Raw genomic sequence first — 25,926 nt, forward strand, 5'->3', positions numbered from 1 at the left:
CTGAAGACCCCTGGACCAACCAAGTCCGAAAGGCCTCCTTCCTCAGCCTGACGGCTTCCCTCACCACCGGTGTCCACCAGCGGGTTTAGTTTAGGTATACGTATGTGTTATAGTATATCTATACTCCTATGGGGAGTAGCCGAAAGTAATAGTAGTTTGGATATGTGTGTTAGTGTGGGTATGTGTGTCAGTGTGGGTATATGTGGTAGTTTGGGTATGTGAGTTAATGAGTTAGTTCATGATGGTGAAGCGTATGCCATTTAAGGCTGGGTCCAGAAGACCTGGTTGATGATGGTGAAGTGTATGCCATTAAAGGCTGGGTCCAGAAGACCTGGTTGATGATGGTGAAGTGTATGTCATTAAAGGCTGGGTCCAGAAGTCCTGGTTCATGATGGTGAAGCGTATGTCATTAAAGGCTGGGTCCAGAAGACCTGGTTGATGATGGTGAAGCATATGTCATTAAAGGCTGGGTCCAGAAGACCTGGTTCATGATGGTGAAGCGTATGTCATTAAAGGCTGGGTCCAGAAGACCTGGTTGATGATGGTGAAGCGTATGTCATTAAAGGCTGGGTCCAGAAGACCTGGTTGATGATGGTGAAGCGTATGTCATTAAAGGCTGGGTCCAGAAGACCTGGTTCAGCCTTCTGGGATGTTCTAGCCTGGGTGCTGAGCATCAACACACGCCAGCGGTGTTGCATGAAAGTCAGTCTTTAGAGAAGACGAATAGTGAAAGTGAAACCTGGTGTTATGGTTAGAAGACATCCACCAAAACAGCAGACGGGTGGTGTCTGGCCTGGCAGCCTGCTGCAGCTGTCATGCAGGACTTCATGGTGCGACCACGTAAAGCTGCAAAGACCGGCTTACTGCCACTGTGCTGAGCAGCTCACACAGACTGGGTATCACACAGACCGGGTATCACACATACCGGGTATCACACAGACCGGCTTACTGCCGCGGTGCTGGTTATTTCTGCTTCAGTTTGGATTTTATTTGACAAATGAAATCGTGTGTGTGTGTGTGTGTGTGTGTGTGTGTGTGTGTGTGTGTGTGTGTTCCTGCAGCGGTCTGGACAGCTCGTCGTGTTTCCAGGTGGTGTCCTTGCTGAAGGCTCTGGCTCAGGGCGGTCGTACGGTCATCTGTACCATCCACCAGCCCAGCGCGAAGCTCTTCGAGCTCTTTGACAAGGTGACCACTAGATGAAGCCGTCGGGCTCACACAGCAGTGTGGTTCAGGAAGGGTGCTGCAGGTCAGGACCGGCTGGGTGGACTCTGGTTACATCCACATGAACACCCCGTCAGTATCCTGTCTATCACCTGGTCCACGTAAACCATCAGAAAGTCCTTCACAGAGAGCAGGACCCCAGGTCCTGTTCTCTGGGGTCAGATGACCCCAGGTCCTGTTCTCTGGGGTCAGCTGAGCCCAGGTCCTGTTCTCTGGGGTCAGCTGAACCCAGGTCCTGATCCCTGGGGTCAGCTGAGCCCAGGTCCAATACAACAGAGTTCAGTGGAGACCATTTACACGGGACAAGCATCAAAACATACATACAAACTCCTCAAACTACTGCGGCATAACTGAACTGTCCCGCGTCCATATTCACATGTGTTCTGTCTTCACCAGAATGTCATGAACCCAGCATGTCCCACTTGGTTCCTCCCACATGACCAAGTCCTCCTCCTGGGCAGCCATACGTGTTTACCGGCTTGGACAGCTCATGAAAAAGGGTCTCCACTCAACTCTGTTTTATTCAGTGTGGATTCAGCTCACCAGAGGTCCATTCTCTGCAGCATTCCAGTACCGGCCTTTATCACCACCCCCCAGCTTATAGCCAGTACCGGCTTTTATCACCACCCCCCAGCTTATAGCCAGTACCGGCTTTTATCACCACCCCCCAGCTTATAGCCAGTACCGGCTTTTATCACCACCCCCCAGCTTATAGGACACGAGTCAGGACAGTCCACAAATTATCATCACCTCCCAGTTTATAGGACACGAGTCAGGACAGTCCTCAAATTATCACCACCTCCCAGCTTATAGGACACGAGTCAGGACAGTCCACAAATTATCACCACCTCCCAGTTTATAGGACACAAGTCAGGACAGTCCACAAATTATCACCACCTCCCAGTTTATAGGACACGAGTCAGGAGTCCACAAATTATCACCACCTCCCAGTTTATAGGACACGAGTAAGGACAGTCCACAAATTATCACCACCTCCCAGTTTATAGGACTCGAGTCAGGACAGTCCACAAATTATCACCACCTCCCAGTTCAAAGGGCACGAGTCAGGACAGTCCACAAATTATCACCACCTCCCAGTTTAGACTCAGATTCAGGTTTTCATGTATAATAACCTTGAACAAAGCATAATAAATCCTGAGCAACATTTTTTATTTTGATATAGATTTATCCACAGCTGTTCTTGGTTGTCTCAAGAAATGTGGGCCACTGGTCTGGTCCTAATTAAGATTCATGAGCTGATCTTTCAGTCACAGGTACAAGCAAGGGTTGGTGGTAAGGGTGGGCATGTTTCATATTGTGATGATTTGATCTGATTGGCTGTATGCAAATGAGACTGATGACATCATGAGTATCAGAAAAAAAGAGATTATCTAAGAGAAGTTTATGAGAACTTGTGTGCCCACCAAAGCCTTCTGTACCTTTAACAACAGTAAGCCCTGGTTCACAGCTAAACTCAGGCAGCTTCGTCAGGCCAAAGAGGAAGCCTACAGGAGTGGAGATACAGTCTCAGGCTGCTGGACTTCAGGTGGGAACCTCCGTGCATTGTGAGGAGTTTCTGTGACCTGATATCTGTGGACTTTATCGCCTCCTTTGGCCAGCTTATTATTCCAGCTGGGTATCTGGTGACTGGTAGGGTATATGTGTTGATGGTTGATCTCATTCTTCCCATTGAGCTGCCTCCTCAGGGCCTGCCTCACCCTCTGGAGGTATTTGGCTGTAGCTGAACTCCTTGCTGCCTCCTTGTGGTTTGCATTTGCCTATGGAATACCCAGGTTGTTGTAACTGTCCTGTATGTCTGTTATCCTGCCAACTGGTCGTTCAGCCCCTTCAGTGCTCACCACCTTTCCCTTTTTTGCCACCATTCGACCACACTTGTCCAGTCTGAATGACATCCCAATGTTGTCTCTGTAGATCCTGGTGAGGTGGATCAGCAAGTCAATGTCTCGCTCATTCCTGGCATACAGCTTAATGTCATCCATCTATAGGAGGTCGCTGATGGTAGCGCCACTTCTTTTCTTTTTCTTTTTTCTTTTTCACCCTTTTTTCTCCCCACTTGTATCCAGCCAATTATCCCACTCTCTAATCCATCCCGGTCTCTGATCCACCCCCTCTGCTGATCCGGGGACGGCTGCAGACTACCACATGCCTCTTCCAATATATGCGGAGTTGCCAGCTGCTTCTTTTCACCTGACAGTGAGGAGTTTCACCAGGGGGATGTAGCGCGTGGGAAGATCACCCTATTCCCCCCAGTTCCCCCTCTCCCCCGAACAGATGCCCTGACCGACCAGAGGAGGCACCAGTGCAGCGACCAGGACACATACCCACATCTGGCTTCCCACCCGCAGACATGGCCAATTGTGTCTGAAGGGGCACCTGACCAAGCCGGAGGTAACAAGGGGATTCGAACCAGCGATCCCCATGTTGATAGGCAACGGAATAGACTGCTGTGCTACCTGGACGCCTGGTAACTCCACTTCTGAACTAGTATCCATATCCACTCTTTGTGATGATCTGACTGACGGGGTTCAGGCCTATGCAGAACAGCAGCGGGGATAGTGCACCACCTTGGTATATGCCACATTTGATGGTTACCTGTGGGATTGTCTTTGCGTTGGCCTCTAGTGTTGTTTTCCACCACTGCATTGAGTTCTTGATGAAGACCATTAGTGTCATGTTGGCTTTGTACAGTGCCAAGCACTCCAGTAACCAGGTGTGGGGCATTGAATCATTGGCTTTCTTGTAGTCAATCCAGGCTGTGCTCAGGTTGGTCTGTCTTTGAGTCTTGGATGACTGCTCTATCAACCAGTAGCTTATGGTTTGATCCGCTGGTGTTGTTCCCAATTCCTTTCTGAGTTTCACTCATGTATTGACTCATGTGCCCATTCAGCTTAGCTGCTATGATGCCTGACAGGATCTTCCATGTTGTAGAGAGGCATGTTATTGGCCGGTAGTTTTAAGGTGTTGTACCCTTGTGGGGATCCTTCTTGATCATTATTGTTTTCCCCTGTGTTAGCTAGTCAGGGTGAGACCGTGATGTTAGCAGCAGCTGGTTTATTTGTGTCACCAGGCGTTCATGGAGTGCCGTTAGCTTCTTCAACCAGTAGGCATGAATCATGTCAGGGCCTGGTGCAGTCCAGCTCATCATGTTTGAGACTCGTTGGATGTCAGCCACTGTGATGATAACTGGTTCTTGTTCTGGAATATTGCTGTGATCTGCTCTTAGGCCTACCACCCACTGGGTTGGTGAGCCTAAGAGCACTGGTGTTGTGTGATGCCTCCCTTTCCCTTAAATCCTTCTAATATTGCTCAGTCTCTGCTCCGGGTGGGTCTGATGTTTTTCTCTTGTTACTCTGCAGCTGGGATTACACTATAGATGGTTCCAGAAAGTTGAATCAGTTCATCGGGACATAACGTTTATTTGCATGGTTCTTTGACAAACAGGCCATTTACTCTTTTGGCTTCTGCTTCTCTAGTGTATCTCTTCAGCCTGGGGGCCAGAGCTGTGCACCCCTGTTTGGCAGTGTCCAGGGCCTCGTTTATGGACATCTTGCTGTACTTCTCTAACCAGGGCCTGACTTTCATCACACCTTTCTGTACCTCTCTCTGTGCTGCTTTCATCTTGACTTCCAGCCTTCTCTTCCATGAAGGGACCTGTGTTCTTAATCCTGTACCAAAGCATCTCCAGCATTATGGTTGCAGTGGCATATACAAGCTCGTTGGTCTCTATTATGATGGCAGTCAATATATTTTGTAAGGCCGGGTCCACATCTGCAAGCAGACTTTGTGATGGTACCGTGTCAATGAGTCATGGAAGCAGAGCCCAGTGGTTGGCTGTTTTTAGTCTGGCCATGATTCTCATTTGATTCTCAGTAGCTTCAGCTGTCATGGCTGGTAGGATTGTTTAATCTGGTTGGAGTCTGTTCTCATGTATCTCCTGCCTAATGGGTGGCATTCAGGGGGCTGAATTATATAGTCATCCTATTGGAGCATCTCCGTTTCAAGTTGTGACAGTAGCTTCCTTCTAATGATATTCGAGCATTGAGCCACTAGCTGCTTCTGAGCCAGTGTGGAAGTAGGTCTCATACTGGCCCACAGTTCCCACATACACTTCATATAGCCCCTCTCCTGGGGTCTGCTGTGACAGTAGCATTCCATCAGTTCCAGGTTCTCGGTTCTAGTCCATAAATGTCTTGTTCCAGTAGCCCATTTCTCATCAGGTGGTCCTGGTTCCCAAACACCTGAAGCAGACCTTCTTAACCAGGGCAACATCCGAGCCGGTATGACTCTATTCGTGTTACTCTTACTCATGTCCCCCCCCCCCATTTTACCTGTCCAATTACCCCACTCTTCCAAGCCGTCCCAGTCACTGTGCCACCCCCTCTGCTGATCCGGGGAGGGCTGCAGACTACCACATGCGTCCTACGATATATGTGGAGTCACCAGCCGCTTCTTTTCACCTGATAGTGAGGAGTTTCACCAGGGGTACGTAGCACGTGGGAGGATCATGCTATTCACCCCAGTTCCCCCTCCCTCCCGAACAGGCACCCCGACCGACCAGAGGAGGCACTAATGCAGCGACCAGGACACATACCCACATCTGGCTTCTCACCTGCAGACACGGCCAATTGTGTCTGTAGGGACACCTGATCAAGCCGGAGGTAACACAGGGATTTGAACTGGTGATCCCCATGTTGGTAGGCAACGGAATAGACCACCACACTACCCTTGTTTGCAATGGTGATGGACAGATTGACAGACGAGATCAGACAGGAGTCTCCATTGACTATATGTTTGCGGATGACATTGTGATCTGTAGTGAGAGTAGGGTGCAGGTGGAGGAGAGCCTGGAGAGGTGGAGGTATGCACTGGAGAGAAGAGGAATGAAAGTCAGGAGGAGCAAGACGGAATACCTATGTGTGAATGAGAGGGAGGACAGTGGAATGGTGAGGATGCAAGTAGAGGTGATGAAGGTGGATGAGTTTAAATACTTGAGGTCAACTGTCCAAAGTAACGGGGAGTGCAGAAGAGAGGTGAAGAAGAGGGTGCAGGCAGGGTGGAGCGGGTGGAGAAGAGTGTCAGGAGTGATGTGTGACAGAAGGGTACCAGCAAGAGTTAAAGGAAGGTTTACAAGATGGTTGTGAGACCAGCTATGTTGTATGGTTTGGAGACAGTGGCACTGATGAAAAGACAGGAGGTGGAGCTGGAGGTGGCAGAGTTGAAGATGATAAGACTTTCATTGGGAGTGATGAAGAAGGACAGGATTAGGAACGAGTATATTAGAGGGACAGCTCAGGTTGGACGGTTTGGAGACAAAGCAAGAGAGGCAAGATTGAGATGGTTTGGACATGTGTGGAGGAGAGATGCTGGGTATATTGGGAGAAGGATGCTGAATATGGAGCTGCCAGGGAAGAGGAGAAGAGGAAGGCCAAAGAGGAGGTTTATGGATGTGGTGAGGGAGGACATGCAGGTGGCTGGTGTGACAGAGGAAGATGCAGAGGACAGGAAGAAATGGAAACGGATGATCCGCTGTGGCGCCCCCTAATGGGAGCAGCCGAAAGTAGTAGTAGTAGTGGTGGTGGTAGTAGTAGTAGTGGTGGTGGTAGTAGTAGTAGTAGTAGTAGTAGTAGTAGTGGTGGTGGTAGTGGTGGTGGTAGTAGTAGTGGTGGTGGTAGTAGTAGTAGTGGTGGTAGTAGTAGTAGTAGTAGTAGATATGGGCGTAGGTTGTTGATTATTAAACCATAACAAAACTCTGCATTGTAGCGAGATAGCTGTTGTTCATACATGCTTGCCTCCACTGTCCTGTTGTTGTTCCATTTACTTTTTTCTTTTTTGTTTGTTGTTTTGTTCTCTTCTCTTCCCTTTTTGTGTGAGTGATGTCTGCAAGTGCTAGTAGTTGCTGTGTACTGGAGTCAAACACCTCGTGTGCATAGACACCCTTGGCCAATAAAGTTGACTCTGATTCTGATAGGAAGCTCTAGTCCATTTTAAATCTAGCATAATGTTCAAGTAAGTCGCATGCATGTAAATTACTGAGCTGGCATGCAAATCAAATGAATTATACCCCGAAAACACATGAAACATTAGCTAACAACAACACACCAACACCCCGGTGCCTCCATCACTAGGGTTTCCGGGTCTGGGTACCCGGCAGGAGTGAGATGTTGATGCCATGGGTTTAATCATGCGCATGCGCATGCACGCTTAATCTCATGCACATGTTTGGGCTCATTAACTGTAAAGCTTTAACATAATATGCCGCTAACAAAAGTGGCAGAGGTGTAAGATGTCAGGATGTAGCCCGTCTACACCACCCCGGGACCTACCTACCCCCAGGGGAATACTCACATAGGTTGGTTCACTAGTGAAGGGCAAGGACGTGTTGGTTCCAGTATCAGAAGTACCAGTTAAACAGGCAGTAGCAAGGGTGTAGTGGAAGAGGAGGAGCAGGATAGTAGGGGAAGCAGAAATACACAAAAAGAAACAGAAGAACACAATAACCTGACCTACTGCAGAGTCCAGATACGTAGCACATATATGAAGACACACACACACACACACACATCTTACCTGGGCTTGGTTCATGCCAGCTCAGTTGGGGTGTGGCCGGCTTGCTTGAACACCGTCCAGTCCGGCTTTGACCTTGAGCAGTTGTCCAGTCAGCACGGAGATATGCAACGAGCACCAGTCAGAGAGTAATTTAAGATACAGCTCCATGGAAACACCCACATGAATACTCATCTACCTGCTGTAGTCGAAGTCGTGGGCTTGGTTTAAGCATGACTATACTGGAAGACCTGGACCATTATTGTCTCCAGACAGGCCTCAGTACTTCACTCTCAGCGAGAAGTGAGTGGGCAGGCAGGGAGGCGCAGGTGACCTGTCAGGTGGACCGCCGGGGGGGGGAGGGTCCCGTGACAGTGTCGCAGGCGTGCTCGTGTCATGGACATGCCCACCCACTGCCAGAGTTGAATTGTTTTGAACTTTTTTCTCCGCAACGCGCAGTCACCCGACAAACTAGCCGAGAGACTGAAGCTTGCTGAGATGCACAACAGTGTTGTACACGTATCTGTCTGAAGGAGACGTAAACCCAGCTCACCAGTAAACTAGCTGAACTAATCTGAAAGTTAGTTACATTATGTGGTTACAGACTCTTTCTCTCCTCATCTCTGTAAGATATATGTCAATATGTTGCTGTTGCCTATAGAGAAAATACCAGTAACCAATGTACCACCCTGCCGCCACCTTCACCTCAGTAGCTTACTTATTAACACCACACACATGCACATGCGTATGTATGTTATTAATAATCACTTATTATATTAGTAGATAATTATGCTACTGACGTGTTGATAAAAGAAATAATAGTATTAATGAAGTAAACATGAACTAAATATTAATTATGTTAAATAATTAAAACGTTCTTTTTCCCAACAGCATGTAGTGAGTGGTGTGAGAGGAACTGATGAGGGCATTATTTAAAGCCAAGATAAAATAACAAGCACTTAAATTAGAATGACGTTATGTTACTGATCAAGTTTAAATAAACTGACACACACTTAAAATAAAGTGTTGTAACGGATGAAGGGATGATTTAACAGAAATGAAACGATGAGACTTTAATTAGTTGTGTGTTTGTGTGTAGTTGTATGTCCTCAGTCAGGGTCAGTGTGTCTACAGAGGAAAAGTCTCCAACCTGGTGCCCTACCTGAGAGACCTGCAACTCAACTGCCCCACCTACCACAACCCGGCGGACTTTGGTAAGACCCAGCAAATACCCCGACCCCCCACCACAACTACTGCCTGCTGTCCAGCAAATACCCCCACCCCCACCACTAGTACCTGCCGTCCAGCAAATACCCTGACCCCCACCACGACTGCTAATTGCCGTCCAGCAAATACCCTGAACCCCCACCATGACTACTTCCTGCCGTCCAGCAAAAACCCTGACCCCCACCGCGACTACTACCTGCCATCCAGCAAATACCCTGACCCCCCACGACGACTACCTGCCGTCCAGCAAATACCCCGATCCCCCACCACGACTAGTACCTGCCGTCCAGCAAATACCCCAATCCCCCACCACGACTACTACCTGCCGTTCAGCAAATACCCCTCCCCCCCACCATGACTACTACCTGCTGTCCTGTAGTCCAGAACACATACAGAGCAGATCTGTAAGGGGTCGGGTCCTAGTGGAGACTAATGACGTCATAAGCTGTGTACAGACTGGCCAGCCAGTTAAGCGGCCTGACTGCACCTGTAGTCCCAGCCAGTTTCACTATGCTCTCGTGTTTATTGAGGAAGGGCGGCGTGTTTCAGGCGCCACCTGGTTTCACACATGTAAGGTCATAACACTTCACTACATTAGACTGCCCTTTACTGAGCTTGCCGATAAAGCGGCAACCAAAGCCAAGTCCTTCAAAGTGTGGACCAGAGACTGAGTCCAAACTCAAGCATCCTGTCACCTTGTACTACAACCATGTAGTTTTACTCTAGTCAGTACTACTACCCTGTAGATTAGCTCCTACCCACTACTGCATAGTTGAGCTGTCAGCAGAAGGTCTTGTGTATGACAGAGTCTCTCCCTTACAACACACACACACACACGCACAGTGATGGAGGTGGCGTCAGGGGAGTATGGAGACCAGACAGCGCGGCTGGTGAAGGCCATTCAGGACAAGACATGTGAGGAAGAGTACGAGACGGAGGTCAACGGGGGAGAACAGCTCAACTCCTTCATCTGGAAAACTGAGGAGGTACCAGCCAGCACACAAACACACACTGTTGTCCAGAGAGACATACAGCAGGATGACGGTCATTTCTGTCTCTCTCCCTCTCAGGACTCGTCTTCTGAAGGATGTCACAGTCTGTCGGCCAGCTGTGTTACTCAGTTCTCCATTCTGTTCAGAAGGACCTTCCTCAGCATCCTCAGGGACTCGGTGAGAAGTGACACGCCATCTGCTGGTTATATTGGAGAACTACACGCAAAGCAGCCTAAACTTAGACTTAAACTTTTTCAGTCGGTGGCTCTTTCAAAATGGAAAGACGTTAAACCCGTTCCCCAGCAAACACCCAATCCACAGTCAACAACTCTGTGTCAATAACCAGTCAGCAACTCTGTGTCAATAACCAGTCAGCAACTCTGTGTCAATAACCAGTCAGCAACTCTGTGTCAATAACCAGTCAGCAACTCTGTATCAATAACCAGTCAGCAACTCTGTGTCAATAACCAGTCAACAGCTCTGTATCAATAACAGTCATCAATTCTATGCCAATAACAGTCATCAACTTTGTGTCAATAACCAGTCAGCAACTTTGTATCAATAACCAGTCAGCAACTCTGTGTCAATAACCAGTTAGCAACTCTGTATCAATAACCAGTCAGCAACTCTGTGTCAATAACCAGTCACCAACTCTATCAATAACCAGTCAGCAACTCTGTGTCAATAACCAGTCACCAACTCTGTATCAATAACCAGTCAGCAACTCTGTGTCAATAACCAGTCCGCAACTCTGCATCAATAACCAGTCAACAGCTCTGTATCAATAATCAGTAATCAATTCTGTGTCAATAACCAGTCAGCGACTCTGTATCAATAACCAGTCAGCAACTCTGTGTCAATAACCAGTCAACAAACATCTGGGTTTTGTTTTTGTACTGAGTGTCTCAGCCAGTCATTTGACAGATCACATGGGGTTATCATACATTGGGATGTTTCTAAAATGTTGTGGCTGATCAGCTTTATCTGACTTCACATCTGAGACGGCGGGAGAACTGGCTCTTCCACTATGATGTGTGGTTCTCTGCGTGTCACATGGGACATGTACAGGCCATGGCTCACCACACATCATACCAGCACGTCTACATTTTGTGGGCAAACGTATTTGTCAACATACTTGAACATAACACCCAACTGTTCCCTAAGGGCATTGCCATGTTTACAAAAGCACATTATACAGGACAACCAATGTCATCGTCCTTGTCCCACGGTCTAGAGCTTCCATATCTGGATATTGAAATGAGGAAAATCAACAAACAAACAAACAAGTGTGTATAGAAACCTTGCTGCACTACAGCAGCAGACAGTGTTGGTACCATGTGCCTGCCTGCAGACATGCTCAACATGCTCATTAATGACCGGTTTGAAAGTGGAAAGCCCTTCTAAGTGTTGCTTCTCAGAGGCATTTATATGGCTCTCCACAGAAGCAGTTTCTGGCCTTTGTGTGGTCAATCACATTTTAACTTTGAGCAGAAAAGTTCTGTCCATCAAACAGGTTTTCAGTTTGAGTTTGTCCTACAGTGCTGATGGGTTCTGCTGCTGCTCTGGTTCTCTCTAGGTTCTGACTCACCTGCGGATCATGTCTCACATTGGGATCGGCATTCTCATCGGTCTGCTATACCTGGGAATTGGAAATGAAGCCAAGAAGGTTCTGAGTAACTCTGGCTTCCTCTTCTTCTCCATGCTTTTCCTCATGTTCGCTGCACTCATGCCAACTGTGCTGACCTGTAAGTTTTCCTCTAAGGTTGGACCAGTTAAGACGATGGTAGGTTACTGGGAGGGTTGGGACCAGGAGTAATGGTAGGTTACTGGGAGGGTTGGGACCAGGTAGTAATGGTAGGTTACGGGGACGGTCGGGACCAGATAGTAATGGTAGATTACTGGGAGGGTTGGGACCAGATAGTAATGTTAGATTGCTGGGAGGGTTGGGACCAGATAGTAATGTTAGGTTACTGGGAGGGTTGGAACCAGGTAGTAATGGTAGATTACGGGAAGGGTTGGGACCAGGTAGTAATGGTAGATTACTGGGAGGGTTGGGAACAGGTAGTAATGGTAGGTTACAGGGAGGGTTGGGACCAGATATTAATGGTAAGTTACTGGGCAGGTTGGGAGCAGTTAGTAATGGTAGATTACTGGGAGGGTTTGGACCAGTTTAAATGTTAATAGGTTACTAGAAGTGGTTAGGAGTAGTTTAGGTAATGGAAGAAGTTGTGTTTTCTTCTTTCTCCAGTTCCTTTGGAGATGGGCGTTTTCCTGCGAGAACATCTGAACTACTGGTACAGTCTAAAGGCATACTACCTCGCTAAAACCATGGCTGACATTCCGTTCCAGGTCAGATTCACACCTCACCTCGAACCAAACAACAATGTGAGGGTCTAAGGACAGGATGTTGTGTTGCTGTAAAGCCCCTTGAGGCAAATTTGTAATTTGTGATATTGGGCTACACAAATCAAATTGACTTGACCAAAGAAAAGCCCATTTTCACACTATGTTAAAGCTTCAATCCTGAAGATTTACATGCAATCAAGTTTCATTTTAGATACTTTCTATCTCTGGTGTATTTAAGACAATATTTAATCCATGAATGTCCATATCTTGCAGGCTTTGGTAGTATTTGATTTGAATGGTTAGTGTCTGTTAGGAATTTGCAAGGAAAAATTATAGGGTGTATAGTGTGATATAGCTTCACCATAGCAGCCAAATGAGGAAGGAAAAACTGCAGTGACCAGTATCACCAGCACCCCCGGTATCACCAGTATGAACACTATCACCAGTATGAACACTATCACCAGTAACACAACTATCACCTGTATCACCAGTATGTAGGGGTCACTAAGTTGAATGAAAACAAAATCTTCAGGATTGCAACTTTAAATTGTTACATTACATAATTACAACAGAGATCAAACACTTTCAACTCAACTCCACTCAAAACTTTACTGCAGACTCAGGGTCCATAACAGACAAAGACAAGGTAAATGAAATAAAGCCATAAAAGATAAGAACCATCGGTAAAAGATAAACCCTAGACAATCCATGAAGGAAACACAATAAAATAGCATAAATGGAACAAATCAGTGTCTTACAAGGAAGCAGCTATACCAGTGGTCCCACTGCTGGGATTGGTGGCGTGTGGCATTGAATCTTATATTAGTTAAACTCATGATGATTACATTATTAGGCTCTTATATTAGTTAAACCCATGATGATTACATTATCAGAATCTAATATTAGTTAAACTCATGATGATTACGTCCGCGGTGGTGTAGCGGTCTAAGCATCGGCTTGGTGTCGATGCAGTTGCCCACTGGGGACTGGGGTTCGCGCCCCGATCTCGTCAGATCCGACTATGGCCGGACTCGATGAAGCAGCAATCATTGGCAACGCTGTCTTCGGGAGGGGGGCGGAGTCGGCTTGTGTTCGTCATGTGAATGCGTCTCTGTGTGTGTCGGAAAAACAGTGGTTCGGCTTGGATTCGCCTTGTCACGAAAGTGGGGAGGCGTCTCCTTCGAGACTGCCGGCCGGAGAGACGCAGTTGGCGAACGCATGCAGTGCGAGGGTGGGTGTTTGAATTAAAATAGGGATCAATTGGCCACTAAATTGGGAGAAAAAAGGGAAAAATCAGAAATAAATTTAAAAAAAAAACTCATGATGATTACATTATCAGAATCTTATGTGAGTTAAACTCATGATGATTACATTATCAGAATCTTATATTAGTTAAACTCATGATGATAACATTATCAGAATCATATTAGTAAAACTCATAATGATTACATTATCAGACTCTTATATTAGTTAAACTTATGATAATTACATTATCAGACTCAGTCAGCTGGCTAATACATTTATACTTGAGATTTCTTAGAAGAGCCTGAAAGGTACTGACTCTTGCAGCCACAAACATTTCACTGCACTACACCATCTACCTCTTTTTAGTAGCATTCTCATAGCATCATATAAGCTACTCGAAGTCTCTGTAAGCTAGGTTTTTTTGTAGTTTAACCACAGGTGTGCAGTATAAAGTGGTGTACAATATGCAGTTTGACCACAGGTGTACAGTATAAAGTGGTATACAATATGTAGTGTGACCACAGGTATGCAGTATAAAGTGGTGTACAATATGTAGTGTGACCACAGGCGTGTAGTATAAAGTGGTGTACAATATTTAGTTTGACCACAGGTGTGCAGTATAAAGTGGTGTACAATATTTAGTTTGACCACAGGTGTGCAGTATAAAGTGGTGTACAATATGTAGTGTGACCACAGGGGGGCAGTATAAATTGGTGTACAATATGTAGTTTGACCACAGGCGTGTAGTATAAAGTGGTGTACAATATGTAGTTGACCACAGATATACAGTATAAAGTGGTGTACAATATGTAGTTTGACCACAGATGTGCAGTATAAAATGAGGTACAATATGTAGTTTGACCACAGGTGTGCAGTATAAAGTAGTGTACAATATGTAGTGTGACCACAGGTGTAGTATAAAGTGGTGTACAATATGTAGTTAGAACACAGCTGTGCAGTATAAAGTGGTGTACAATATTTAGTTTGACCACAGGTGTGCAGTATAAAGTGGTGTACAATATTTAGGGTGACCACAGGTGTGCAGTATAAAGTGTTGTACAATATGTAATGTGACCACAGGTGTGCAGTATAAAGTCTTGTACAATATGTAGTTTGAGCACAGGTCTGCAGTATAAAGTGGTGTACAATATGTAGTGTGACCACAGGGGGGCAGTATAAAGTGGTGCACAATATGTAGCGTGACCACAGGTGTGCAGTATAAAGTGTTGTACAATATGTAGTTTGAGCACAGGTCTGCAGTATAAAGTGGTGTACAATATGTAGTGTGACCACAGGTGTGCAGTATAAAGTGTTGTACAATATGTAGTGCAGGGGTGCCCACTACGTCGATCGCGATCGACCAGTAGATCGCGAAGGCAGTGCTGGTAGATCTCCATGACATTCCAAAAAAACTTCTTTTTTTTCCCCAAGACATTAGCCTATCATCTGTCCTCCATTTGGCATTTGCCTTTTGATTGACGTAAAGGACGGCCAGTCTGCTGTTGCCTAAAACCAAAGATTCTAGAGCGGAACCTAAAACTTTGTTACATTAGGTTACCGTAACAACCAGAGCCCTTCTCGAACGTACCTTTAAGTTCACATGCCCACAACGTCAGCTAACGCAGAACTGCATCGAGCTAGCTAGTTCAACTCTCTAAAAAAAATTCTACTAAAAAGTGAAACAAAACAAAAATGAGTGGGGGAGCCGGACCTAGCAAGAAACAAAAAACCTACCATTTCCATGTGGAATGGGAGGAGGACTTTTTTTTCACCATGTCTTATTCCAAATGCGTTTGTCTCCTCTGTCAGTCTAGCATTGCTATCCCAAAGAAAGGAAATGTGGAGAGGCACTTTCGAACTGTTCATAAAAACTATGACGATGACTTCCCTCCGAAAAGCGAGCTGAGAAAGAGAAAGGTGAGGGAACTAAAATCACAGTTAATCGTGCAGCAGTCACTTTTCCCGCAGCTGCATTCAAAGGCAAAGGCAGCCACCGAAGCATCTTTATGGGTGAGTCACTCCATCATTAAGCATAAGAAAGCCTTCCAAGGTGGAGAGATGATGAAAGAGGCCTTCCTTCAGGCAGCAGATTCGTTGTTTCGGGACTTTAAAAACAAATCAGAAATAATATCTTCAATCAAAGCTCTCCAGTTATCAAGAGATTCCGTCACAAGGCGCTGTGAAGTGATGGGCGATGATTTGACACAGCAGCTTTGGAGGGACATCGTGGACTGCGAGTGTTTCTCACTACAATTGGATGAGTCTACGGACATCAGTGATTCGGCCCAATTGTGCATTTTCATTCGCATGGTGTTTCAAGATATGACCGCAAAAGAGGAGCTGTTAACAATACTACCCATGAAGGAACACACGTGGGGAGAGGACATTTTTCAGATCTTCAAAAACTTTGTGGATAAAACCCAGCTCCCAGTGTGTAAACTGGTGTCAATCACCACGGACGGTGCGCCTGCTATGGTGGGCCGCTCCAATGGATTTATTGCCAAGTGCAGGGAGGACGATGCTTTCCCTGACTTCCTTAATTACCATTGCATAATACACCAACAAGCATTATGCGCAAAAATGCTAAACATGAAAGAGATCATGGATGTGGCAACCAAACCCGCCTGTTCTACTCGAGCGAGGTCTCTTCAAAGACGGTTGTTTGGTACACATTTGGAAGAGGCCGACTGTAACTACTCTGACCTCTTGCTACACACTGACGTGAGATGGCTTAGTAGAGGGAGATTCTTGCAGAGATGTCGAGAGCTCTGTCCGGAGATTAAGGAGTTTCTCCTTATCACTAAACATGCGGAACACAAGCAACTTAATGACAATCAGTGGCTGGTAGACTTGGCGTTTTTAACTGATTTAACCAACATGTTGAACGAGCTTAATTTAGAGCTGCAAGGAAAAGACAAAAGCGTGGTAAACACGATCAGCTCAGTTAACGCTTTCAAACGGAAAATGCAACTTCTGTCCTCAAAGTTGCAGCGCTGTGATTTGGGAAACTTCGAAACCTGGCAGCAGAGCTGGAGAAGCAAGGGAGGGCGTGTGCACAACTTGACAGTACACGCTACACAGAGCAGATTGAAAATGTCCGGTCAGACTTTGACAAACGGTTTCAAGACTTTGCTTTGCTTGAGCCAATCACTACATTTATGTGCTACCCATTTGGGGAAGATACAGAGGTGGATTCCCTCGCCTCAAAAAGGGCAACACTGTTTCACCTGAACTCGTCTGCAGTGGAGGATGAGGTGCTGACAGTACAGGCTGACATTCAGCTTAAGTCCAGGGTGCATGGAGAGTTTTGGAACTTACTTACAGAGGACAAGTACCCAAACATGAGGAAATGCGCAACCTCCTTGACGGCATTATTCGGCTCTACTTATTTGTGTGAGTCAGCCTTTTCTCACATGAAGATTATCAAGTCCAAATACCGTTCCACCATGACAGATGATCATTTGGAGGCCTGCTTGAGGCTGGCTACCAGCAGCTACTGTCTGAACTATGCAACCCTGTCTGACTCCCTCCAGTGCAGGTCATCATCAGAGTAGAGAGGTAGAGATCACAAATCTATTTACCACAGCTGTAAAGGTTCATGCAGTGATGCAATTTCAAAATAGTGTAGTAGCAAATGCTTGGTATGATTATTGCCTGTGTAAGGTTCAATATAACTGCAAATCCATTGCAATACTGTATATGTAACACAGCATGTATATAAATACACACACTGCATAGAAATGTTCATATATATGTAAAACATGTATTGAGTATTTTTATTATTATTATTATTATTTTTAATATGAGTAGATCATTTTGACCTGGTCATTTTAAAAGTAGCTCAAGAGTCAAAAAATTGTGGGCACCCCTGATGTAGTGTGACCACAGGTGTGCAGTATAAAGTGGTGTACAATATGTAGTTTGAGCACAGGTCTGCAGTATAAAGTGGTGTACAATATGTAGTGTGACCACAGGTGTGCAGTATAAAGTGGTGTACAATATGTAGTGTGACCACAGGTTTGCAGTATAAAGTCTTGTACAATATGTAGTTTGAGCACAGGTGTGCAGTATAAGGTGGTGTACAATATGTAGTGTGACCACAGGGGGGCAGTATAAAGTGGTGTACAATATGCTCTGAACAGACACATCTTCACAGTAACACATACCAAACTTGCATGAAAGAGTGTGTGCTTGTGTATACATCATGCAGCATTGCCTATAAACATCATTATCGTCTGTCATTTGTTCAGTAATATGATGTCCAAGATATTTCACCTTATTACACACCACAAGATTATTATCAGACAATTTAAAATCAGGAAGTTTTAGATGACTGACCTCTGTGGTTCTGCAGATCATGTCAACACTCTTACTAGCATTGTATTTGATATCATGCTGCACACTGTACACATAACATATATCAAGGAGCTGCTGGAGACCAGCGCTACAGGGACTAAGAATGACAAGGTCATCTGCATACATAATATGATTCACCAAGGTATTACCCATCATGCACCCAGTGTTACAGGCTTTCAACTGCCTGGACAAATCCTCAATATATAAATTGTAGAGAACTAGAGACAGAATTTCACCTTGTCTGACACCATTACTAACCCCAAATGGGGCTGAAACACTATTACCCCATTTTAATTGCATAGTGTGGTAGGCATACCAATAAGCCAGAATTCTCACAATGTATTTAGGCACCCCTCTTTGACTCAGTTTAACAAACAACTTTCTGTGATTAACACGATCAAAAGCTTTAGAAGCATCAATGAAACACAGAAGAACTGATGAGTTTTGGCCTCTGTATTTGTTAATAACTTCCTTTAAGACATATATACATACGTCAGTTAGCTTTAAAACCAAACTGGTTATCCGTGGAGTTGATAAACTCATGCATACTATCCAGCAGAATTCCTTCTAGGACTTTGACAGTATGCTGGCTAGAGCTATAGGCCTGTAGTTCTCTAGGCTGCATACTTTACCAGCTTCAGTTTGAGTTCAGTAGGAATTCAGTAGGTGATCAGTGAGAGTTCGGTGGGAGTTCAGTTTTAGTTCAGTAAGAATTCAATAGGATTTCAGTTTGAGTTCAGCAGGAGTACAGTAGCAGTTCAGTTTGAGTTCAGTAGGAGCTCATTAGGAGTTCAGTAAGAATTCCGTAGGAGTTCGGTTTAAGCTCAGTAGGTGTTCAGTAGGAGTTTAGTAGAGTTCAGTAAGAATTCAATAGGAGTTCAGTTTAAGCTCAGTACGAGTTCAGTTTGAGTTCAGTGGGAGTTCAGTTTGAGTTCAGTATGAATTCAGTGGGAGTTCATTGTGAGTTCAGTAGGACTTCAGTAGAGTTCAGTAAGTATTCAATAAGAGTTCCGTTTAAGCTCAGTAGGAGTTCAGTTTAAGCTCAGTACGAGTTCAGTTTGAGTTCAGTGGGAGTTCAGTTTGAGTTCAGTGGGAGTTCAGTTTGAGTTCAGTAGGAATTCAGTGGGAGTTCAGTACGAGCTCAGTTTGAGTTCAGTAGGAGTTCAGTTTAAGCTCAGTAGGAGTTCAGTTTGAGTTCAGTACGAGTTCCGTTTGAGTTCAGTGGGAGTTCAGTTTGAGTTCAGTAGGAATTCAGTGGGAGTTCATTGTGAGTTCAGTTTAAGCTCAGTACGAGTTCAGTTTGAGTTCAGTGGGAGTTCAGTTTGAGTTCAGTAGGAATTCAGTGGGAGTTCATTGTGAGTTCAGTAGGACTTCAGTAGAGTTCAGTAAGTATTCAATAAGAGTTCCGTTTAAGCTCAGTAGGAGTTCAGTTTGAGTTCAGTGGGAGCTCAGTTTTAGTTCAGTAGGAGCTCAGTTTTAGTTCAGTAGGAGCTCAGTATGAGTTCAGTACGAGTTCAGTGGGAATTCAGTTTGAGTTCAGTGGGAGTTCAGTAGGAGTTCCGTTTAAGTTCAGTGGGAGTTCAGTAGGAGTTCAGTTTGAGTTCAGTAGGAGTTCAGTTTAAGCTCAGTAGGAGTTCAGTTTGAGTTCAGTACGAGTTCCGTTTGAGTTCAGTGGGAGTTCAGTCTGAGTTCAGTAGGAGCTCAGTGGGAATTCAGTTTTAGTTCAGTAGGTGTTCAGTATGAGTTCAGTAGAGTTCAATAAGAATTCAATAGGAATTCAGTTTAAGCTCAGTAGGAGTTCTGTTTGAGTTCAGTAGGACCTCAGTGGGAGTTCAGTAGGAGCTCAGTAGGAGTTCAGTAAGAATTCAATAGGAGTTCAGTTAAAGCTCAGTAGGAGTTCAGTATGAGTTCAGTTTGAGTTCAGTGGGAGTTCAGTTTGAGTTCAGTGGCAGTTCAGTAGGAGTTCAGTCTGAGTTCAGTGGCAGTTCAGTTTGAGTTCAGTGGGAGTTCAGTTTGAGTTCAGTGGCAGTTCAGTAGGAGTTCAGTGGGAGTTCAGTTTGAGTTCAGTAGGAGTTCAGTAGGAGTTCAGTAGTAGTTCAGTTTGAGTTCAGTAGGAGCTCAGTTGGAGTTCAGTTTGAGTTCAGGAGCTCAGTAGGAGTTCAGTAGGAATTCAGTAAGAATTCAATACGAGTTCAGTTTAAGCTCAGTAGGAGTTCAGTTTGAGTTCAGTAGGAGCTCAGTGGGAGTTCAGTTTGAGTTCAGGAGCTCAGTAGAAGTTCAGTAGAGTTCAGTAATAATTAAACAGGAGTTCAGTTTAAGCTCAGTAGGAGTTCAGTTTGAGTTCAGTAAGAGTTCAGTATGAGTTCAGTGGGAGTTCAGTTTGAGTTCAGTAAGAGTTTAGTTTGAGATCAGTAGGAGGTCAGTGGGAGTTCAGCAGGAGTTCAGTGGGAGTTCAGTTTGAGCTCAGTAGGAGTTGTTCTGCAGGGAGAAGCAGCGGCAGCATACAGGCTTTCACAGTAAAACCCAACAGGTCAGAGTTCAGAGGCTTTGGGCTGCAGGTCACAATAGAAGAGACTACATGGATGCCAGGAGCAGAGACCCTCATTCAGACTGGTGCAGAAAAACCTCTTATGCTGTTTATCAGAGATGATGTTGTGGGAGTGCAGGAATGAGGAGATGGAGAGATCGAGTCGAGTCAATTCCGTTTACTCGCCACACAAAACAACACCGATACAGCACAATCTCTCGTGGCAACCAGGTAACTGCTAGGCTGCTGCCAACATGGCTCCACCCCGGAAACTCTAAGCAGTGCCTACATCAGCACTCTGAACTTCTGCCCCAAAGGAGCAGCAGCCCCTGGTGAATCAACCCCAACTGTGCATCACCACAATGTATCATTTAACATGATGTTTCATCACTGTTATCAAACTTTACAGTTAGCTTTCTGATACATCACTTAAATATAATTTTATACTCAGACTCTGAAGTCACACTGAATGTCAGTTCTGAGGTGAAAGCATTTCAGAGCCTTTACCATGTGTATACCTTATGTAGCTGTATATAAGTGAAGTGAACAGCGTGTTAAATTTCATAGTTTAAAGTAACTATGCTGAATGTCTGTCCTGTACCAGACAGGAAAAGCTCCTATCATATTTAGGACTTTAAAAGGTTTCACTCCAAATAATTTAATTCAGCAGAGGTGTGGAAGTCCCTTGGGACCATTAGTCATCTTCCTCAATTTTTCAGGTCATCTTCCCTGTGGTGTACTGCAGTATTGTCTACTGGATGACGGCCCAGCCTCCAGACGCAGCCAGGTTCTTCCTTTTCCTCTCTCTGGGGGTCTTGACCTCACTCGTGGCCCAGTCCCTGGGGCTGCTTATAGGGGCTGCCTCCACTTCGCTACAGGTCCGCACTTCTAGTCAAATCAACCTGGAAAAAATTGCTTGTCTGCTATCTCTGACATGATAGCTAACATTTTCAGATGTAGATATCTTACTGCATGTCCAATCCTTATACCTGCAGCCAAAACAGTCTTGGTTACTTTGCCAGTTCTTGTGGTAACCAGGGAGTTAGTTGTTCATCTTTCTTGTTTTCTTCTATTTTTCTGAAACGTAAAGACAGCACACCTACCCCAGTAGAAATTGTACAAGAAAAAAAGATAGGGAATGAAAATTTAGATTGGGTTGTCTGTTGTTCGTTGTTCTTCTATTGTGCTTCCTGAGTCACCTTACAGAAGGAAATACCAACTGCAGGGTTAAACCAAGCGTTCTTGAGACGTTAAAACTTTACCTATTCAGTTGATATCTAATATTGTACCCACATTGGAGGTGAACCTCCAATCAAAAAGACATGCATGTTAGGGTCAGTACTCCTGTCTGTGCCCCTGACCGAGGCATGGCAACTGGAGTTGGTCCCTGGGCACTGCATGGTGGCTGCCCACTGCTCCTAGCTGCACAGCTAGGTTGGGTTAAATGCAGAGAAAGAATTTCCCCACGAGGATCAATAAACTATTTCTCAAATCTCTCAAATTTCTCTGACTCTCCTCTAGGTGGCGACGTTTGTCGGCCCGGTGACGGCCATCCCGGTGCTGCTGTTCTCTGGCTTCTTTGTCAGTTTTGACACCATTCCCTGGTACCTGCAATGGATGTCTTATATCTCTTATGTCAGGTAACCAACAACCCTCTGAAGATGATATTGTTAAATAACAAGAAAAATTTCATCTTAAAATTACTTCTGGACCAAACCACTGCTGGTCTCTAGAATACTGAGCGTAGGTTTGGACAGCTGGTTCAATACATGAGATATTTCTGGAGTATGTGATGAACCTCTGATTCATTTGGTGACCAGAACTTTGAGAATCTATTTTACATAGAGCTGTAGGTTCTATATTGGGCTGAACCAGGTCAATCGAGATAGCAGCTAGTCCTTCTTTGTAGACCCCTCAGAATGTCTAGAGCCATGGACATGAGGAGACATCCGTGATGTTAAGAGTCGCAAATATATGAAAGAATAAAATGAAAGAAAAAAAAAGAAGTGGGGCAGTTTATCCCATTCTGGAGTCTCAGCTATCAGGGTTTTTGAAGTAAGAATGTCACCAGAAACTGAAATATTTCTGGACAGTTTAGTGCTTTATTTGTAATTTACTGCTTTGAAAATAATTAACCAAATAACACTCCTCTCTTCTGCTCTAGAGATTGAAGTATTTCTTCACCACAAAAATAAAATATTTGTGTCAAGTGTAAGTTTTACTATCAGTAATGTAAGTGTGAGTCCAGTAGTTGAGTCTCTGCTGTGTCTCAGGTACGGTTTCGAGGGAGTCATTCTGTCTATCTACGGGCTGGACAGAGAGGATCTGCACTGTGACATGGATTCTACCTGCCACTTCCAAAAGTCAGATGCCATCTTGAAGGAGCTGGACATGGTGGATGCCAAACTGTACCTGGACTTCATCGTCCTGGGAATCTTCTTCTTCTCCCTTCGCCTCATTGCGTATTTTGTCCTGCGCTACAAGATCAGCGCCCAGAGGTAGACCACAGGGGGGTCACAAGGAAATGAAGGGGAACTGCCAGATCCCAGGAGGTCTCTCTCTCTCTCTCTCTCTCTCTATCTATCTCTCTCTCTCTCTCTCTCTCTCTCTCTCTCTCTATATCTCTCTCGCTCCAGTGTTCTCCCCAGCAACAACGAAACTGTAGGCCAAAGTTAGTGTGTAGCCGTGTAGTATGTCTACATGAGAGCACATGAACTGCCTTTGGCTAGCTCTTAAAACATAAAAACAAGGAAGAGGATTGTTGGGAAGTTCATTTATCTGATGGGGGATGCTGTCCTACATCAGGGAGCAGTGAAAAAGCATTGATTGTGAGGGGAAGCCTGGAGTCTGTAGATGTTACAGGAAGGTACAAGTGAGAAAAAAAGAGTTTCCAGGCTACAGTCTGTGTCTTCTCCAGCTAGAAAAGTAAAAGGTGAGGGTCGGACAGGGCAGACAGGAGCTGGTCTCCGGATTGACTGTAATACAACAAGAATAGAATGTCTGAAGAGGACTGGTCTCTCTGCTGCTGGATTGTCGGCATTTAAGATCATGGACCGCTGGAACGTGCTGTTGTTCTCGGATCTTGTGTCAGGTTGGAGAAGTGAGCCAACTGGTCAGAGAGGGAATTTAATGAACGTTGGTGTTTCTTAGCATGTGGCTTTGCCATGGATCTGGATGTGAGCTTGGTGGCTTTCAAAGATCTGAACTCACAGAGGGATAATGTCCATTGATGATTATTTGTCATTCAAAGAGCACATGCAGTCAAAATCTTGATTTCCACAGCTTTTACATTGTATCTCTGCAATAACCAAAATCAATAAACACAATGAAGCGTTACAACGTCTTGACTGTCACTTTGCCGTGGTTTTAGATCGACAACTCTAACTGGAACATGTCAAGTCTGAAACACGCCTTTTACCCGCATCATGTCTTGATGTCAGGACCTGCAAACCAGTAACATTTCAGCACCCCTCCCTCATCCAGGCAAGCAGCCGGACGACCTGGAGGAGAACCGGACCGAGTTGCCGAGTCCAGGGCAACTTTTCACTTCTTTGGTGGTGTTGTTACAGACGAGGACTGCTGATTTACATTCTCGGTGAGTGGAGAACAAAGAACTCCACTTGAAACTGTGGAATGCAGACACGAAAGTCCACTTTCGTGGTCACGGCGGATACTGTAGGTACAGTGATTAAGTTGAAGGTTAGGATTAGCAGTGGTAGTGTTGAGGTAGATTGATGGCAGTCAGCCAAGCACAGCTTTCAGCCGTTAGATTAACGAATAAAAACACAGTAGCAAAGTGTTTGTAAGAAAAACCATCACATGCGTTGATTCTCACATGTCAGCGACGCTTTGTAAAAAAAACCCAAGATGACTGCAGGTGCTCTTCGAAGGCCCGGTGGTGAAGACCGATGAGATGGAGGGCAAATTAGAAGATGGTGAGAGACGGTCAAACCTAAGTTGACCAATAAAAAAGGAACAAACCCAGGTGTCCTTGTAGTGTTGGCTGATACGCCACTACATTCTGAAGAGCTACATGCAAACAGATGTCTTTGTTTTTTATTCTGGTGTATGCGATAATCCCCAGACCTCCAGGTCCTGCAGCCTGCAGCCGTGTGTGATGTGGATGGTTGGTGTCTGGTAGGATTCACCAGGAAACATGGCAGGGTGCAGTGTTTCATCTTCATCACAGCAGCCACATGAGGAAGAAGAAGGCAGGTAGTGTTGCGATAGAAGAAGTGAAGGTGTTGAGTCTAACCAGCAGATATGACACAACAAGCTGGTAGAAGACCTTCACCAACACGTAGTACTACATCAATAAGTACAACACATAGTACTGCATCAATAAGTACAACACGTAGTACTACATCAGTAACTACAACACATAGTACTACATCAATAAGTACAACACATAGTACTACATCAATAAGTACAACATGTAGTACTACATCAATAAGTACAACACATAGTACCACATCAATAAGTACAACGCATAGCACTACATCAATAAGTACAACTCAGGTTCCACCAGGTTTTATGTGCGTTTCTGACCCAACAAGCCTGCTCTCATTCATGTGGAATAAAGCTCAGCCCACACTCGCCTCACCACCACCTACATAGGACACACACTGGTACAGTAATGAAGCTCAGCCCACACTCACCTCACCACCACCTACATAGAACACACACTGGTACAGTAATGAAGCTCAGCCCACACTCACCTCACCACCACCCACGTAGAACACACACTGGTACAGCAACGAAGCTCAGCCCACACTCAACTCACCACCACCTATATAGGACACACACTGGTACAGTAATGAAGCTCAGCCCACACTCACCTCACCACCACCTACGTAGAACACACACTGGTACAGTAATGAAGCTCAGCCCACACTCACCTCACCACCACCTGCATAGAACACACTCTGGTACAGTAATGAAGCTCAGCACACACTCACCTCACCACCACCTACATAGAAAACACACTGGTACAGTAATGAAGCTCAGCCCACACTCACCTCACCACCACCTACGTAGAACACACACTGGTACAGTAATGAAGCTCAGCCCACACTCACCTCACCATCACCTACATAGGACACACACTGGTACAGTAATGAAGCTCAGCCCACACGCACCTCACCACCACCTGCATAGTACACACACTGGTACAGTAATGAAGTTCAGCCCACACTCACCCAACCACCACCTACATAGGACACACACTGGTACAGTAATGAAGCTCAGCCCACACTCACCCCACCACCACCTACATAGGACACACACTGGTACAGTAATGAAGCTCAGCCCACACTCACCTCACCACCACCTGCATAGAACACACACTGGTACAGTAATGAAGCTCAGCCCACACTCACCTCACCACTACCTACATGGGACACACACTGGTACAGTAATGAAGCTCAGCCCACGCTCGCCTCACCACCC

General features: G+C 45.4%; 1 protein-coding gene across 2 annotated transcripts in view; it reads left to right on the forward strand.

Annotated features, from left to right (window-relative positions):
- abcg1 (ATP-binding cassette, sub-family G (WHITE), member 1) overlaps positions 1-22,980 on the forward strand; it is a 68,953-nt gene extending 45,973 nt beyond the window's left edge. The window contains exons 7-15 of one of the 2 annotated variants that reach the window (XM_056283706.1): positions 1,062-1,185; positions 8,885-8,999; positions 9,856-9,998; positions 10,083-10,181; positions 11,581-11,749; positions 12,253-12,353; positions 21,198-21,356; positions 22,000-22,118; positions 22,752-22,980. In XM_056283706.1, coding sequence (XP_056139681.1) covers positions 1,062-1,185; positions 8,885-8,999; positions 9,856-9,998; positions 10,083-10,181; positions 11,581-11,749; positions 12,253-12,353; positions 21,198-21,356; positions 22,000-22,118; positions 22,752-22,980 — 1,258 coding nt within the window. Of the gene's footprint in view, positions 1-1,061; positions 1,186-8,884; positions 9,000-9,855; positions 10,182-11,580; positions 11,750-12,252; positions 12,354-21,197; positions 21,357-21,999; positions 22,119-22,751 lie in introns of both variants that reach the window. The other variant, XM_056283705.1, reaches the window with a different exon arrangement.
- Positions 22,981-25,926: the final 2,946 nt, after the last annotated feature.

This window comes from Lampris incognitus, chromosome 7 (genome assembly GCF_029633865.1).
Source record: "Lampris incognitus isolate fLamInc1 chromosome 7, fLamInc1.hap2, whole genome shotgun sequence".
Lineage (NCBI taxonomy): Eukaryota > Metazoa > Chordata > Actinopteri > Lampriformes > Lampridae > Lampris > Lampris incognitus.